Here is an 18,985-nt window from a genome sequence, read left to right on the forward strand (position 1 = left end):
ATACCCTGAGAATCGACATTTATTTTTAGCGCTGCGCCGAAATCTCCACTTTTGATTTGCTTATATCTCAAAAACGGAAACTCCGCAAATGAAATTTTGAACGGTGCAATTATCCGCAAACGAGGTGCAATTTTTTGAGCTATGGTAGAAGTCAAAATAACGACTTTGAAAAAACCGTTTCGCTAACTTTATGACGCTCTTTTACACTCAAAAGTGGAACACTAAAAAACAAAGGAACAGACCTATTATGTGGCACATGACAATGACAATGACAGAAGCTCGAAACAAATGACAAATGACTGTGAATGAAAAGTCCTATTCTATTGTGAACGTGAACATCTTGCTTGGGAGCTGCAAGTTAAAAATTTAAATACCAAGAGCATGAATATTTTGGTATTTCTAACTGAAAATGCCTTTCAGAATTTGGTAATTTGGTTCTCATTATATAAAGAATATATGAATTACTTGTTTCTTTCAGTATGGTGTCGGATTTTTTCTTTCCAAACATGGGTGGAGTAGAAGAGCACATATACAATCTTTCCCAATGTCTCTTACAAAAAGGTCATAAAGTAATAGTCCTAACACACAGCTATGAGGATCGAGTTGGTGTTCGGTACATGACAAGTGGTCTCAAGGTGTATTATTTACCAATTAAAGTGTTCTATAACCAATGTGTTCTTCCATCAATGGTTTCAAATGTAGGTCTTATAAGGTACATTCTTGTAAGGGAGAGAATTGATATAATTCATGGCCATTCTGCGTTTTCCGCTTTAGCACATGAAGCTTTGTTGATAGGAAATTTGATGGGTATGAAGGTAAGAATAAATGAGGCTATGAGATGCAAAGTGGACTGACCCACAATTTTGCCAAAATGCGTTTAGTGCATTAAAGTTATCCCCTATTTAAGTATTTTCAAATGCAGAGATGCTCAAGCAACATTCGGCTACCTATAGGTAGATGTTGCCCTAAGTGCATTTAAAATCATTCTCATAACTCAAAATGTACCCACATATACTGTGGGTTAGGCATAGGCGTAACCAGGATGATCCTAAGGGGGGGTTACAACTACCTGAAAGGGGGGTTACAACTACTGGAAGGTCTCTGAGGGCTATGGTGTTAAGCTTATAGAGCTCAAAGTACATCCCAATGGAAGGGGGGGGGGGTTATAACCCCCAAAACCCCCCCTGGTTACGCCTATGAGGCCACTATCCATTGGAAAGTAGTTGACCGTTATCAAGAAAGAGAAGCATAATATGTGTTTTTTTTTAACTTGTCATCATAAACAGGTATACATGAAAAAAATTAAAAATGAATAACCATTTTCAATTTCGGCTTGCAAATTGTAGAAGCCTCGGAGGTGTAACCAGAGAAGGTTCCCACTGTTTTCATTCTGGTGGGATATGTTATATGCCATTAGAGTGAAAACTTAGTCCTTCAAAAAAAATTAACTTCGCTGGTATGGTTTGTTCAACGGTAAATGGTTGAGTTCAATTAGTGTGGTCATAAATGTAAATATTATTAAATTTATCTGACCTGGCCCATTGTTAAGACCCACCCGGAGCGATAAGCAACTGAGGTAGACAGAGTTGGTCTTTTGACAATTAACACTGACTAGACGTTACCCCATAATAAGGCAGAGAAATTTTACCAGAAAACATATTTAAATTTTACTTGAAACCGGGCCTTTTATACTATTATCGGTTAATCCAGGATGTTTATAGTGGTAACTAATTGAACTCAAACCATTTACTGTTAAACATACCATAAGTATATCTTGATTTTTCATTTCCATAAATAATTTATTTCTTCCAATACAGTCAAAGGCTTGTCTGAAGTCTATGAAGAGAATGTGCAGTTCTATGTTGTGTTCATGGCATTTTTCAATTGTTTGTGTAATTATGTGGATCGCATCTATAGTGGATCTGCCTTCTCTGAATCCATGCTGGTAGTCCCCATTTTTTTCTCTGTGAATTGAGTGAGTTTTTGTCTGATGAGGGCTGTTAGAATTTTATATGTTCTACTCAGTAGAGATATTCCTCTATAGTTGTTACAGTTTGTTACTTCTTCTTTCTTAAATATTGGTATAATTCTGCTTTCTTTCCAATCCTCGGGCATTTCTTCTGCTTCCCATCCTAATAGGTTATAGATGCTAAATTGGGCAAAAAAGAAGAAGATTATGAACATTTAATTGGTAATTATGGCTATGGGAAAAGAAATGATAGGGGAGAAATGCTTCTCAATTGCATGAATGAACATAACATGTACTCAATGAACTCCTTTTTCAATAAAAAACCAAGCAGAAAATGGACATGGATGAGTTCCGATAAAAAGATAAAGAATGAACTAGATTATATCTTAACGAGAAATAGAAAACTAGTAAAAGATGTATTGATATTAAATCAGTTTGACCTAGGAAGCGACCATATACAGTGAAAGATAACCCGTAAGTCCGGCTGACCCGGATCGATTTTCATCAGATAAAATAAGAATGTTTTCACTTTGACTGAGTTTTTTTACCAAGAAATAAACAATAATGTACACAACTGTACGTAATTTAGATGTACTGGACATAAGTATTTAATTTTTTTGGCAATTATAATTAAGTTTATCTGTAAGAGTACCGTATTTTAATAAATTTTTTACCATATTCTCTGGCTAACCTGGATTTTCGATAACCCGGACCGGCCGTGGTCCCGATTAATCCGACTTATCGAGGTTCCACTGTACTAATAAGAACAAAACTAATAAACAAAAAACTAGAAATAAAAAGATACAAATGGACATCTGAAGAAATATAAAATAGTGAATTTAATAAAAAGATAATGCATGCATTAAATCAAGTTAATATGCAGCAGATAAACTCCAATGATATTGATGATTTAAATAACCTTATAACCAAAACAATGAACAAAAGCATTCTGCAACTGAAAAAACCAAAAACAACACACAATAAATTAGACAAAGAAATAAAACAACAGATAGAAAAAAGAAAGATCTTAAATTAATCTAACAAAAAGGGAACCAAAGAATATAGAGAACTGAATAGGCAGATTAGAAAAGGAATCAGAAAACAAAAAAGAAAAGAATTGAAACAAAAAGAATAATAACAAAAACTATTGAAAAAAATAAGAATATGAAATGCCTCAGACCTACACTAGGATGACGTCAGATAATATCATTAATGGGAAAAGACGAAAAAGAAATCTCAACTAGAGAAAGCATACTGAAACGAATAGAAGAATTTTACACAGAACTCTACAGAAGACATTTATAATAAAATCATCATAATTGTTGATATTTTTTCTTTTCTATTATTAATCGTTTTAACTCCGGGCTAAACCAAACTGGAAATGTACTTGTCTTACATACTTTTTGAGGAACATAAGAATTTATTGCATGATTGATATCGTAAAATTTAGACACAGCTTGCTCACTATTCAAAGCCTTTAGTGACTCCCAATTTATTTCCAACAAGAAAAAGTTCATACCGATGTAATCACCATTTTTAAAATCATAATATGACTGCGTACTTTAAAGAATCACTGTTATTTATTATATTAACATCAAGCATTACACCATTGTGGTTAAGGGAGTTAGGAAAAATTAAATCAGCAGCATTTACAACACTCAACTCGTTACCATTAGAAAATATTAAGTCTAAAATTTCATTTCTACTATTAATTGGACACAAAATTATTTTGAAACAGGTTGATAGCAATTAACCATATGTAAAGATGGTGAATTTGGTGGATAGATCAATAAACTAACTCATATATTATCGTTTGTCCACGTAACATTCGGAAGATTAAAGTTCCCAGAAATAAAAACCTTAACCGTGGCGGTATGTACACAGAGCCAAAAATAACTTTTTATTTTCCAATATTAACTAGTACAAAAATTTGTTTAACCTTAGTATGAGGTATAGATAGAGTAAAACTGTTAAACTTTTTCTTAACGGCTATAAGGACACCACCACCTCTTCCCTTATCTTTAAAATGATCAACATTATCACGATCTGCTCGAAAGATATTATAATCAGAATCCAGGCCCAATTCTGAATCAGAATATCTATCTGTTAACATGTTTCAACAAGTATAATAGCATCATAACTCGAACACAATACACTAAAATCTATCAACTTCGTACGCATGCCTTCCACATTATGAAAATAAACAGATAGCTGTGAATTATTTAAATTAGGTTTATCCCTACAGATTAGTTTTTTTCTTTAATAGGTAAAATTTTAGGAATTCCATGCACATACTTGATAGTCAGATTTGTTTCGCCAGCACTATTTTTTTTATTTCCAGTTCCTTCGTAAGTTCATTTAAATAATTCCGCTGACTGATAGTAAGATCGGAGCACATCAACAAGACGATGAAATGAGACCAGCACAGAAATTAATAAAAAATATTGGATCGGAAATAATGCCAAAAGTAACAATTTCAGAGGTAACTACCGCATTGGAAAACATGAGAAATATAGCTGCAGGGGAAGAAAGGATTACCATAGATATGATATTGAAGGAGGTAAGGAACTAACTGCAATAGGGAACTTGCATAAAATTTTAAATTGGAAAAAAATGTTATAAATCACAACAGAACATAATTTAAAACATGTATAAATGATAAAAAAGTTTTGTTTGTCTTTCGTTTTTCCCCTAAAGACGATTAAAAATTCAAATTATTCCAGCCAGCAAAAAACGCGTCGTGACGTCATATGGTTGTGCGTTTACATTTTACACCAAAAAGTAAACAAAATTGTATATAATTTTAAATTAGACATTATAAACGTCAGTAAAAAATACAGTTATGTGACGTTAATAGCGTTTTTGATCGTTTGAACTATTCATAGAAAATTTGTACTTTTACAAAATGGTTTTATTTTCAATAGTAAACCTTCGTTCCTTTCCTTCAAAAACTGTATTAAAATCCAATCTCAACAAACTGGTATATATTATTACAACGAGATACAATAAATGTCATTAGAATATAAAGAGTTTTTCTTTATTCCCCGGCGACGAGCTGGCCAAATACCCAAGTAGGTGGAGGCCAATAAACTAAAGGAGAAGAAGAATATGCCTAAATATAACGCTGTGTCTAGGTACACGCTAACGTGTACGCAAATAAAAAAGTCAGTGTTGGAATTTGTTTAATCGCGTTGTGTTTACACTTTAATTTTAATATTGATTAGTAAAGATTGATTCTTATTTTTTATTTGTTTAGTGTTTGTTTTTAAATTAACTATGCAGTGTGGACAATTATTTAGTTGTTTTAATGAGTTTAACAACATTTTAAAACAGTATGAAAAAGTTAAGAGACTATACATAAATTAATATATATGTACCTATTTTTTAAGTTATAAGTGAAATAGTATTTCCATCCAAAATTAAAATAAAAGGAAGACCTAAAGCTTTCATAATAATAATTAACTTGTTCTGAAGCTATTTCCTTGTGGCAATTTTGTAATCAACTATTCTAAATGAGAACTAAGCCACAATTTAACTAAAAAAAAATTATTTTATTAACGTTTCGACGTCTAAATCGGATGTCGTTGTCAAAATACAAAATATTAAATTAAAAAAAATGTTCTTGCTTAGTAAAAAATTTTTTCTAATAATTTATTTAATCTGACTAATTTTTGTATTTTGACAATGACATCCGATTTGGACGTCGAAACGTTAATAAAATCATTTTTTTAGGTAAATTGTGGCTTTTTTTCCATTTAGAATAGTTGATTATAATAATTAACTTACGTATAAAAATTATTTTAGCAATATTTTGTACGTGTCATGTCAACTAAATACATATATTTATTTTGCTAACCTAAATATATATTTTTATATATACATTGATTTATTACAATTAAGTTTGAAACATCTGAATAGTTCTGCTTCCCTTCCCTTAACGAGTATTTTCCTATCAAACAAACACTAAACATATCAAAATAGCATGTACCAAAATATACAGTCACTGCGCACGTTAAATAATGACGTCACTGGCTTGATGAAATTTAATTCGCGTGTACCTAACTTTTTTATTTGCGTACACGTTAGCGTGTACTTAGACACAGCTAAATATAACCATAATAATAACTAATGTACTGTAGAAGAGTTTGCTATGGAACTCTAAGGACCTCATTGCCTTCCTTATGTATGAACAGAGAACAAAAAAGTTGTGACTGGCTAAATGACACCCAAGTCTATGCCAAAAAAAAAATAACTAATGTAAAACTATGTGACGTCACGGGTCGTTTGAACTATTTTATACCGCAGAAGACTTTAAATATGTATTTCTAAGTTATTACGAGTTTTTGAAGCGTGAAATTTTGGAAATCTCATTTTTTATTAAATAAAAAACAATTGTGCAAGTTCCCTATTGTAACTAAGCTTATAGACAGTTGTTTACACCAGGGCAAAGTCCCTAAGAGCTGAAACAACTCTAAAGTAATCTTATTACACAAGAAAGGTGATAATCGAAAGTTGGAAAACTACAGGCCCATCCAGTGGCGTAGCTGACAGGCCCGCAAAGCGTTCAAGCTTAATACTTCTACTTTCTTTAAATTGAGGACCAAAACATATTTTCCTAATAAGCATCAAACTAGAGAATTTGGAAGGAAGTAATGAAGCAGGTAATTGACGTAGGTACTGTTTCCGGGTGTAATTTAGCGTTTCGTTTACATGTTGGTAGTTTAGATGGAAGTGAATCCCAAAAAGGTAATTTCTTGTCGATGGTTCTTTTACCAGCTAAATACGATCCAGTTTTAGCTAAATTAATCGATAAAAACAATAACTTAAACACAAATTACTTAAGACCCCAAATACAAAATGAAGTTGTAAATTTGAATATTGAGAAACTGAAAACAAATTGATTAATTTAATTTAAAAAATTTGTTTTTATTCAATAAATTCTTGATACCACTCAAGATATTTCAAAACACGATCAGCTGAGTTTTTTTTTCCGGTATGTAAAAATAACTTGCGATGAAACTAATTTACCTTTCTAAGCAGAAGTTGTTAAAAGTTTTTTGGGATTCACTCGCATATTAGACCAAAGTGGGGACATAATAGACTACCCCCTACCAATAGGGGTTGATGAATTAAACACTATTGATAACTACTTGTTTATTACCAACTATAAAAACCACAGTAAATAGTTGATGTGCTCACGGTAAAACCATCTACGGGTGCATCTGAATTAAGAATGATAATTGATAAACGAATGAATTAGAATGAATCACGATGCCTTGCTGTATATATAAACAAACTTGTGACATGTAGTATGTTTATATTGTCGATTCAGCTTTGGCCATGACTTACGAAAATATTGATTAGCTGACGATGCATTATTGCCGACTGTAGTTTCTAACAAATTTAGGTGACCTACTTAATTGTAAACAAATGTGTATGTTTTGGTTTTGGTTCTAGGACATTTAAGAATTACATGAATATGTCTTGATCTTAATTTTGGATGTTGATAAACCCTTACATCCATCCCCTTCGGGAAAATTTTTGACTACATGCAAGGAAGAAAATTTTTGTAGATAGCGCCACCAACTGGTTACTGTGTTTTCATTGATACAAAATTAAATATTTATTTCCTATAACTAATCAGTAAATAAAGTAAGGTACAAAAAAATGTTCGACATCAACACTGTTCCCGTTTCACTGCCACTCACTGTCCTCGGACAGTAAGCATATAATCTATTCTTATGTATTTCCTTGATTTTATTGTTTTCTGTTTTGATCTTACAATTAACGTTATTTACCTTTGTTATTGTGAAGGGACCTACATAAAGACTATCAAACTTACCATTCTCTTCCCTTTTTACAAGGACTAGGCCTCCTATATTAAAGTGTTGTGGTGTTGTTTTGGGCTTATTCCTTTCCTGCCTCTCTTTTTTGTGCTTCAGTAAGAAGGTTCTAGCTCTCTCGTGTGCTCTTTGTAGCTTGTATCGTAATTCATTGTAGTAAGCATCTATATTGTGACATGGTTGAATCTCCCTTGTAAGGTCTTCTGGTAGGTTAACCTTCCTGCCATATAACAGTTCAAACGGTGTGTAACCATGATACGCGTTAGGGGTTGTATTGTAGCAGTACGTGAACATCCTGCAACACACATCCCAATTTTCTCTGTCTTCGTCTATGAATGCTCTTACGTACTCGTTTAATGTTCTGTGCAGTTTTTCGCAACTTCCAATGGACTGTGGATGGTATGCCGTTGAGAAGTTGTGCTCTATTTTTAGTAGCTTTGTTAGTTCCTGCATTACTTCATTTTTATATTCTGTGCCTTGATCTGTTCTTATTTGTTTCATGAGTCCGTATGTTGGTATAAAATGACCAAAAATTCCTCGGGCCATTGTCTCAGCTTCTTTATTGCACACGGGTATACTGACCGCGTATTTAGTAAGTTCACATAACATTGTGATACAGTATCTATTACCTTCATTACTTTTAGTGAATGGACCTATCGTATCTATGTATACTATGTCCCATGGTTTGGAAGAAGTGTCCGATATCACGAATTCTTCGACATGTGTTCTTTTCGGTTTGTTAATTTGACATTTATGACATTGTTTAACGTATTTTCTTACGTCTTTTTCCAAATTTTTCCATCTGAATCTTGCTTTTAGCTTCTTTATTAGTCTATTATTTCCTACGTGTCCTCCAAACATCGGGTGATTATGATATTCTTCTATTAATCTGTGTTTTTCTTTGTCATCTTCTATTGTATCTGGTACTTCACATATGTATATTTCTACATTCTTCAATATTTTGTTCCTTGTTTAATAAATTCATCAATTGTGCACAATTTAAAAATAATATCGTTTACGTATATTTTTACTTTACGTACTGCATTCTCTACCGCCAGCTTATCAAGCTGTGCCAACATTTGGTTTAAATCGAAATGATTGAATCCTGTGGCTATGCTCTTGCTGCATTTTATTTTGTTTTTGACCCTAATGCTCAGTCTTGGTGAGATTACTTCTGCTCCAAAAGACAAAATTGGTAGTCTATGCGCCTCTAAATTATTTAGTACCTTTCTTACTGTCTGTTTGGTGGCATCTAGCTGTAGTGCAAGTTCACTTTCTGCCTTCGTTTGCCTTGATTCTTTCTCCTTTTCTCTTGCTTGAGCTCGTTTTATAGCTAGTATATGGATATTGTCTATGTATAGGTTCTTTAGTTGATGCAATGTTATTCTTGAAAGACTGTCTGCATAGTTATTTTTCCCTGTATATACTCTATTTCGAAATCGTATTCCTCTAAATCTGATCTGATCCTTGTAAGTTTTGAGGTTGGTTCCTTCATTGAAAATAAATGCGTTAGTGGTTTATGATCCGTTTTTACTAAAAATGTTGGTGCTCCATACAGATAACATTTGAAATGATTAATTCCCCAATGGATGGCTAGTAATTCCTTAACGATTATAGGTTTATTACATTCTCCTTTATTGAAACTTCTTGATGCGTATGCTATTGGTAGGTCTATTCCGTTATAATCTTGACTTATAGCTGAACAACTCTCGTTGGATGCGTCTGTTGTTGTGAATGAATTGTTTATTGAAATCCGGTTAATTTTAAGATTGGTGGTTTCATCAATGATGATTTAAGCTTATTGAATGCTTCCTCACATTGTTCTGACCAAAAAAATTCTACTCCTTTTCTCGATTATTTCATTCATAGGAGATTCTGACCAATAGAAAGCTACATAAGTCTGAATTATATCGATAATTTTTGATAATCTCCCGTCGTTAAGCATATTACGTCAGATGCCCTTCGTTGCTACGAAAAAATACATTCAGTGACATTAATGACAAATGTTTTAAAAATTATAAAACTGATGACTTTCAACCGTCAAATACATATTTATAACAACTGTGTGTTTAATTGCACTAATTTGTACTTACATAAATAAATTACAATAAAATTTTGGTTTTGAGCAGTTTTATTCATGAAATAATCGCAACAAATTTCACTCGAACTCTAAAATTAATATAGAATTTTTGCCCTCGTGACACTTTGACATAATTTCACTCGCCTTCGGCTCGTGAAATTAAAACTGCCAAAGTGACACTCGGGAAAAATTCAATAATTTTAGAGCTCTTGTGCAATTACTACTGATAATCTGTTTAGTGGTCTGCATATTTCAGCAAAATTTTGAATAAAACGTCTATAGTAATTACAAAATGCTACGAATCTTTTTGTCTCTTCTGCTGTCTTAGGCGTCGGGTATTGTTCAATCGTTGCATATTTTGCTTTATCTGGTGATACTCCTTCCTGAGAAAGATCATGTGCTAAATATGTGCCTTCTCTTTAAAAAAATTGACATTTTCCTGGGTTAAGTTTCAAATTGAATTTTCGACATGTTTCGAATGTCTTTTTCAGGTTGTCTAGGTGATGTTTTTCAGATATTCCTATTACTACTATATCGTCCATGTAAAGAAATCCTTTGTCTGGTGTTAATCCTGAAAACGCTATTGACATCATCCTTGAAAAGCTATTTGGGCTTACGTTTAATCCAAAAGGTAATCTGGTAAATTGAAATGCTCCATTTCCGTGCTAAACGATGTGTATTTTCTCGATGATTTTTCTAATGGTATTTGGTGAAAACCTGACATTAAGTATATAGCTGAAAACCATTTTGCTCTTCCTAGTTGATCTAATATCGAATCTATTCTTGGTAATGGAAATTTATCTGTGACTATTTTCTTGTTCAGTTGTCTAAAATCTATGCATAACCTCCATGCTTTATTTCCATCTATATCTTTTTTCGGTACCAACACTACTGGGCTGTTTTGTATTCTGATGTGGACGGTTCTATTATTCCTTGGTCTCTTAGTTTTTGTACTTGTCGGTTTAATTCATCTGTTTGTGCATGAGGTGTCTTATAGTTTTTAATATATACCGGAGTTTGGTCTTTAACTCTCAGTTTCTGTTCGAAGAAGTTGTTACATGTCAGCATGTCATGCCTTAGGGCGAATATATCTGAATATTCTTCGCATAAAGATACTAATTTATCGCGTATGTATTCTGGATTGTCTAACTTCAATGATTCCCGTAGTTCCTTTTTCCTATCGTTGCTGTCGTTGATCAGTCTGTATATGTTGAATAATTTAATGTCTAATGTTTTGAATGCATTTGTCTCTACTTTTACTGTTTTGTAGGTTGTGTTCAAAATTTTGATGTATGGATTATTACTTGAAATAATTGCTCGCGCTATGAATATTCCTGGTTGTATTTCCTGTTGTTCTACTATCCTGTCGTTCTTCAGCGTTTGAAAATTTTTTACTATTCTGTATATTTCACATCTAGGCGGTATTATTATTGTGTCATTATCTGTATTATCCAAAATGTTCGTACTAATGTAACAATCGTTGTCCTCTTTAATGTGCATTTTAAGGTTAGCCTAGTCCAGTATGCATTGAAAGTTTGAAATAAAGTCTCTCCCAATGATTCCGTCGGTTGGAATGGGAAAGTTAGGTTCAACTAATTGAAAGATATGCTCAAATCGAGAACCTTTTACTTCTAGTGTTGTTTCAACATCTCCCATTGTTTGTAATTCTCCTTTTATTTTCGCCTTTGTGTTTGGTTTCACATGTTCCTTCATAAAATCTTGTGAACATTTCAGTATTGAAATATCTATGCTCCTGTGTCTATGATAAATGTATTTGTATGTTCTAGGATTCCTGTTTTCATTCGTACAAAATTCGTTAGGTTAGTAGAAGAGAAGACACTTCACCGCACTTTTCATCCCCAGATCTAGTGAAAATCGCTCTGCTCTTATGGGAGAGTATGGCAAATTTCCCCAGCCCCGTATCTCAAATTTCCCCAGATTCCGCCTGCCTGTCGGGACTTGTCGGGTGACGTCAGAGGGGTAACTTGTCGGGTGACGTCATTGGGGAGCTTGTCGGGTGACGTTAGTGGGCCACAGTCCGATTAATTATGTTAATTATTTTTAAACATATTTTAAGTCCTTATAATAGTCTAAGTATGTCAATAACCATTAATATTAAACAAAAAAAATTTCCTTAGGAGGGAATCGAACCAAGTACTAACACGACAGTAACTAGATACACATAACGCTAGCCTACGCAGACACTTGCTAGGCACGGGCTATATTAGGTATAAAAAAAAGCAAATAAGTAGGTAAAAATTGTAAAGAAAATTACTAAGTACTTAAATGTATTATAAAATTAATATATTCCTAAATTTTAGAAGAAACATTCGTAAATAGGTACACTTATACAAAACACAAAAGAATGTAGGTACCTACACATAGGTATATGAAGACGTTGCTATAACAGGACAAAGGGATAATAATCTTCTAAGCAGCTCAATGTACAGAGACATGCGAGATATCGCGTGACAACCTATTGCGAATAGATGGAAAATCAAACACATCATACCGTAGGTCATCCTCACATTATGGCCAAACGACCGAACGTGTCTAAGTATAGGTACCTAAACAATTCTCGTCTCTCACACACATACACACAGATGACCTACAACATTCCTATGTAATTATGGGTATTAACCAATGAATTCTTACAGTATGACCGGACCAACAAACATCCTCTATAATATTAAAAGTCAATACACAATATACGTTTTATGATTGAATCAATGAGCATGAAACAGTCTTACAGTATAGCCAAACAATAAAAACGTATCTTACTCGATAAAGATATCTGAACGATCAGTGCTCAACATGGATCTTATATGAACGATCACTACTAGACATAGGTCTCCATTGAACGTGTACAGCTATTATTCTGTATATGAATATCATTTTAGTGAATATTACTGAAGTATTGTGAGCTGCATACTTTATTTTATCTACGACAATTCATGTAATACTCTCCAATGAACGTACATTACTATACCGAAGTGTCTAAGTATAGGTACCTAAACAATTCTCGTCTCTCACACACATACACACAGATGACCTACAATATTCCTATGTAATTATGGGTATTAACCAATGAATTCTTCCAGTATGACCGGACCAACAAACATCCTCTATAATATTAAAAGTCAATATACAATATTCGTTTTGTGATTGAATTAATGAGCATGAAACAGTCTTACAGTATAGCCAAACAATAAAAACGTATCATACTCGATAAAGATATCATCTGAACGATCAGTGCTCAACATGGATCTTATATGAACGATCACTACTAGACATAGGTCTCCATTGAACGTGTACAGCTATTACTCTGTATATGAATATGATTTTAGTGAATATTACTGAAGTATTGTGAGCTGCATACTCTATTTTATCTACGACAATTCATGCAATACTCTCCAATGAACGTACATTACTATACCGAAGTGTCTAAGTATAGGTACCTAAACAATTCTCGTCTCTCACACATATACACACAGATGACCTACAATATTTCTATGTAATTATGGGTATTAACCAATGAATTCTTCCAGTATGATCGGACCAACAAACATCCTCTATAATATTAAAAGTCAATATACAATATTCGTTTTGTGATTTAATCAATGAGCATGAAACAGTCTTACAGTATAGCCAAACAATAAAAACGTATCTTACTCGATATATATATATATATATATATATATATATATATATATATATATATATATATATATATATATATGAACGATCAGTGCTCAACATGGATCTTATATGAACGATCACTACTATACATAGGTCTCCATTGAACGTGTACAGCTATTATTCTGTATATGCCTATCATTTTAGTGAATATTACTGAAGTATTGTGAGCTGCATACTTTATTTTATCTACGACAATTCATGTAATACTCTCCAATGAACGTACATTACTATACACCGCTATTATTCTGTATATGCCTATCATTTTATTGAATATTACTGAAGTATTGTGATTTGCGTACTATATTTTATCTACGGCAAGTGGGTAATATTATGTTTTACAGGTTAATATTGAACATCTTCGATAAGAAAGATATGTTAGTCATAGACGGTTCTTCAATAGCCATCAGGCAACAATTTCCCCTGATCATGTTTATAAAACATACGGAATGCACTGTATATACTATCCCAAGCTGACAACATACTTTGCAGATATGGATTACGATCAGCTTATAGGTTTATGTACAATTCCCTTCGTAAAGGTACATAGGCGTGCATCCGTGCTGGATAAAAGTCGACCGTCCTTTTTATACTCCAAAAGGAGGACCATCAATCAAAAATTTAGAACCAAACTCAAAATATGTATAAAACTTTCAAAATTGTCACAAAATCAAAAATATTCAAATTTACCACTCACCAGTGCACACGTCTGAACGATAGGAATATCTGAAACAGAATGAAGAAGATACCCTAACAACACACAACATTCCAGGAATGTACTACCAAAGTTCTATCAATATTTGAATGTCCTGGACATTTAGGGAACATTCGGTGAACATCTGTTTAAATTATTCCTGGAATGTTACCATAAGACATTCTGTGAACATACTACCAATGTTCCTATATTTTAAGTTGCGAAAGAATACATACGTGTAACAGATACAACATTACTTATAACATACCAGACAAACTAAGTGACACTTTAGGCCTACAGTGCAATAATATGTCAAATTTAAAGAGTTTTCCAAGTTCAATTAATACAATATTATAAACATACAAATGTAATAAAAATTATTGTTCGCGAATATTCAATTTAAAATGCGATTTTGTTAATAAAAAAAATACTTATAACTTATGCAAAACCCAAGAGAGGCATTTATATTTATTTCTTTTGCGTTCATTTTCAAATTCGCCGTGCATATATTTTTGTGCATGGCGCTTGAGAGGGCATCACGTGACTAAAAACGACCAACCAACGACCTCGCTTCGGCCATCTTGGCATCTTCATCTTGGTCACCTTGCTTTGCCGTGGATCGTTGTTTGTATTATTTGTGCTTTTTAAGAATATTTTTTTAATTCGGATACTTTTATAATAGCTTTAATAGTATTATTAACATAGTGAATAAAATGGTGTCCTGTTTTTAACGCAGTTGGAGTAGCAGAAACAAATGTAGATAAAAAAATCTGCAGGAATAACGTTTCAATTATGACAGAAGCTCCAAACAAATGACTGTGAATGAAAAGCCCTATTAAAAGGTTAGTATGCAAATATGTAAACGAAGACATGCCCTGTATTTCAGAAAATAAATTAATACTATTAATACCCTAATAATACTATTCATAAAAAATCTTTTAAGTAACCTAGATATAACAAAGTGAATAAAAGGCATAAATCAGAAGAATTATTATTTTATTTTATAAGTTAATAATTGGTCATATCCATTTATTATTTTAATAATAATTGTGAATAAGCCACAAACTTCGCTTATTCCTAACTAAAATAGTAAATAGAGATAATAACAATAGGATTTGTAAAACTAAAGTAATTCTTTTTGCGTTTTTGCTAATGTATGCCTTTATAAATAGGATGGTAGACCACACACTATAATATGCAGTACCAACTAATGAATACACAGAATATTATAGTCGATTTGCTAAACTCAGTCTCAGTACTACTGAGTCTCAGACACAACTGGCTAGTGATTTTAGTAAATAATTTTGCCAATTTGGTAAAATTGGCAAAACAAAAATAATAACTAAATAGTTAATAATTACTGTAATTTTGGCAAAATTGGCCAAAAACAAAAAAAATTACCTACTAAAATCACTAGCCAGTTGTGTCAGAGTTTGGGGAACCGACTATACTAATAAACAATTTCTAAGCTGTTTTATAATATTTTGTGAGTCCATTAATCATATTTTTTATTTAAAACTAAAATTTGTTAATAATGCTTAGTAATGCATATATTTTGTATTTTTAGCTTTCCAGAAGATCCTGCGAAGAAGACATGAAGTATAGATCAGATTTGTTAATAGAGGAGTATGTTCAAAACACTTTTTAGAAAAAGATATTGACAGAACTTCACTTTCATCTGTTCGTTTAAGAGACTGTGCTGTTCCAATAGCTTATGTCACACAGGTATATGCATTTTTTTTCTTGGTTTTAACATCTTTAAACGCGAAATACGCAATAGCTTATCGAATTGATGCCATGTTATTTTTCTTTATTAAGGTCTTTGTTTATTATTGTGTATGTGTATTAACAACAGAAACATTTTTGGTTATTCTTTATTTTATTTTATATTTTGTCATCAAGTGTTCAGTCAATGTATGTAGTTTTCTTATGTACACCTTTATGGGTTTATACCTGGTGGATGTATATTTCAATAAATAAATAAATAAATAACCTAATTAATAATACAGTCTGTACAATATAGATACTGTTGTAATTCATTATCTACATCGGAGATCTAAGTTGACATTGTTGCCCAACTGCAAAAAATTTTTGAATTCATTTTAAGTCAAATATATCACATAATTATTGCGAAGTAGATTATACAACAAAACAGATTAATATTCAATGTAAATAAATAAAAACATCAGAAATAGAAAACAAGAATTAAGGTATAATCTTACGTTACAGTTATTAAGGTACCAAGGGTATTATAAGGATAATAACGCTTGAGGTCAATGGTGTTTTTAACAAGGGCCTGAGGGATATACGTTGACCGAAAGCGTTATTATTATAATACCTGTGGTGCCTTCAACGTTTAATGTCTGACTAAATTATTCTTTATATGCGAAAAATTTGAATGAATTTTGAATTGATTAGTTTTTAAATAAGTACATTTACCAGTAACAGTAGTAACATAATTGTGGTAACCATAGTTTTACTTAGGTTGATATTTGTCAACTTGACAGTATCTAAGTCGTTATTTAAATTTAATGCCCAAGGGCGTTATATCGTACTTAACAGACTTCGAAATGTCATTATTTGTCAAATAATGTACCAGTAGGACATTAAAGTAAATAATAAAAACAATAAATATAATGAATACTAAATACTTATTTGTTTGTGAAAAATCTATTTCTTTGTGGCTTTTTTGTAATTAACTATTCTAATGAGGAAATAAGCCACAATTTACTTGAAAAAATAATTTTATTAAGGTTTCTACTTCCACGTCGGATGTCGTTGTCAAAATACAAAATGTTCATTATTATTATTTTATTTATTAAATATTATTTATTATTTATTTAAATATTATTTAATATTTATTGAAGTTATACTTCTTTACGGGCGTAATGACGGTGAAATTTTATATGGGAAAACCTAGCGACCGGGCGCATGCGCATTATAACTTTGTTCTGATTGGATGTTCAAATGACATGACAAAAATTATCCAATATGGCAGCTGTGGCACAGCTGTGGGACTGTGTTTGGTTATAATGTATGCTTGTTGCGTTTTAAAATTTGTAGGAAGAGAAACAACAAACAAAAAGTTAGTTAATGGTTATACTGCCTTTTTAAATAGTTTTCATATTATATTTTTGGACTTATTTACATAGAAGAGATGATTGTTGCATGCCAATGTGAAAGCTCATCAAACTGTGCCTAGTATGAGTGCCGCAGATCTCGCTTATTCAAAGCTAAAGAATCTTTCACTGGTAAGTGTTTTATAAATAGTTGATCAAATTTTGTTATGATATTTGAACATAGCCACTTTGCACGACGCAAGTGATTGCGAAATGTATTAGTCGTTATACGGGCTCCGATACCTACCTTGAACCTACCAAAATACATAAGTAGTATGTAATACTTTTTTTTACATAATTTGATTACCATCAAAATTTATATCAATATTCACCTAATATATTGTCTTCTTACCCTATGTTTTGTTGTATTTTTTCAATTCTAAATCATTTCAATTCAAAATCAAAATAATTTGATTTACATAAGTTAAAAATGTCAAAAGGTTAATCTGTTTAGTTAGACTATCTTCGCACATAATGACAAGCTGCCTCTGTGGTGCAGTTTTAATGCGGGTGAATCCCAATACAACGCAAATACCAGCCGCGTGGTAAGTTGGTTCGAATCCCAATAGAAACTTTTATTTTTTTATTTTTTTTATACATTTTATGATTGTAAGTATATTTATTATATAATTTTATTTTCAGAAAATACGTATTTAGTTAAAAATTTTTCCGACAATTAATGTTCAGAAATCATTTGTGGCATTTTTAATGTGTTTGTGTGTGTTTTATTTTTTTATTATTTTAATTTTTGGCACTGTTTTAATAAAAATGTTTGAGAAGTATTAAGTATAAATTAATTTAATATTTAAATAAAATATAAATAAAAAGTATATTAATTTCGTTTATAATCATATAATCATATAATAGAAGTATAACTTCTTACGTGCGTACAAAGTACACACACATTCTTTTTTTTTATTATTATTATTTATGCGTATTATTACCTGTAAATAATATTTCTTCTGATTGTTAATTGTAAAGGATAGAAAAATTACCTTTTATTTTATTTTCTTTTAGAATCAGCTGAGAGAAGTGGTCTACAAAAAACCAGAAAGGAAACGGAATATGTGGCTACGAAAAGCAAAAGAAAGGTTTACAAAGCAAATGTGACACATTTTTTTATAATATTTAGGAATGTCAGTAAATTACATTAAAAAATGTATGTAAAGATTTTTTGCAATAAAAATGTTTATATTTATCAAGGATGTATTATTTGGTATGGCCACATATCGTCAGTGATGTGACAATACCTCATCTGTTTTTTTCAAGAGATTTGTAAGATAGACTAAAAACTTGTTTCGGCCACCTCCTGTTTTCATATATTTTTTGACTTGTTTTGCAGTAAATTCAACTATCTATTTACTACAAAAAAGTCAGAATACGTACGAAAACAGAAAGTGACCTTAAAACATGTTTTTCGTCTCCTGCAAACCTCATGAAAAAACATATAGGAGGTATTGTCACATTACTGACGATATATTTCAGTGAATGTCTAAAAAATATACTGTGAATGTTCAAAGAACGTTCGTAGACATTCATGGAATGTTCTAACAAGACATTCAGTCTAAAAATATACTGTGAATG

General features: G+C 31.8%; 1 protein-coding gene across 5 annotated transcripts in view; it reads left to right on the plus strand.

The window, feature by feature from the left end:
* Nucleotides 1–278: 278 nt before the first annotated feature.
* The window catches only part of LOC126883949 (phosphatidylinositol N-acetylglucosaminyltransferase subunit A), a 299,258-nt gene continuing 280,551 nt past the window's right edge, over nt 279–18,985 (plus strand). For 2 of the 5 annotated variants that reach the window (XM_050649721.1, XM_050649723.1), the window contains exons 1-2: nt 292–426; nt 4,311–4,529. In XM_050649721.1, the coding sequence (XP_050505678.1) occupies nt 4,383–4,529 (147 nt within the window). In that variant the 5' untranslated portion in view covers nt 292–426; nt 4,311–4,382. Of the gene's footprint in view, nt 427–478; nt 816–4,310; nt 4,530–18,985 lie in introns of those variants that run through there. The other 3 variants (XM_050649719.1, XM_050649720.1, XM_050649722.1) reach the window with 3 other exon arrangements.

Source organism: Diabrotica virgifera, chromosome 4, assembly GCF_917563875.1.
Source record: "Diabrotica virgifera virgifera chromosome 4, PGI_DIABVI_V3a".
In the NCBI taxonomy this organism is placed as follows: domain Eukaryota; kingdom Metazoa; phylum Arthropoda; class Insecta; order Coleoptera; family Chrysomelidae; genus Diabrotica; species Diabrotica virgifera.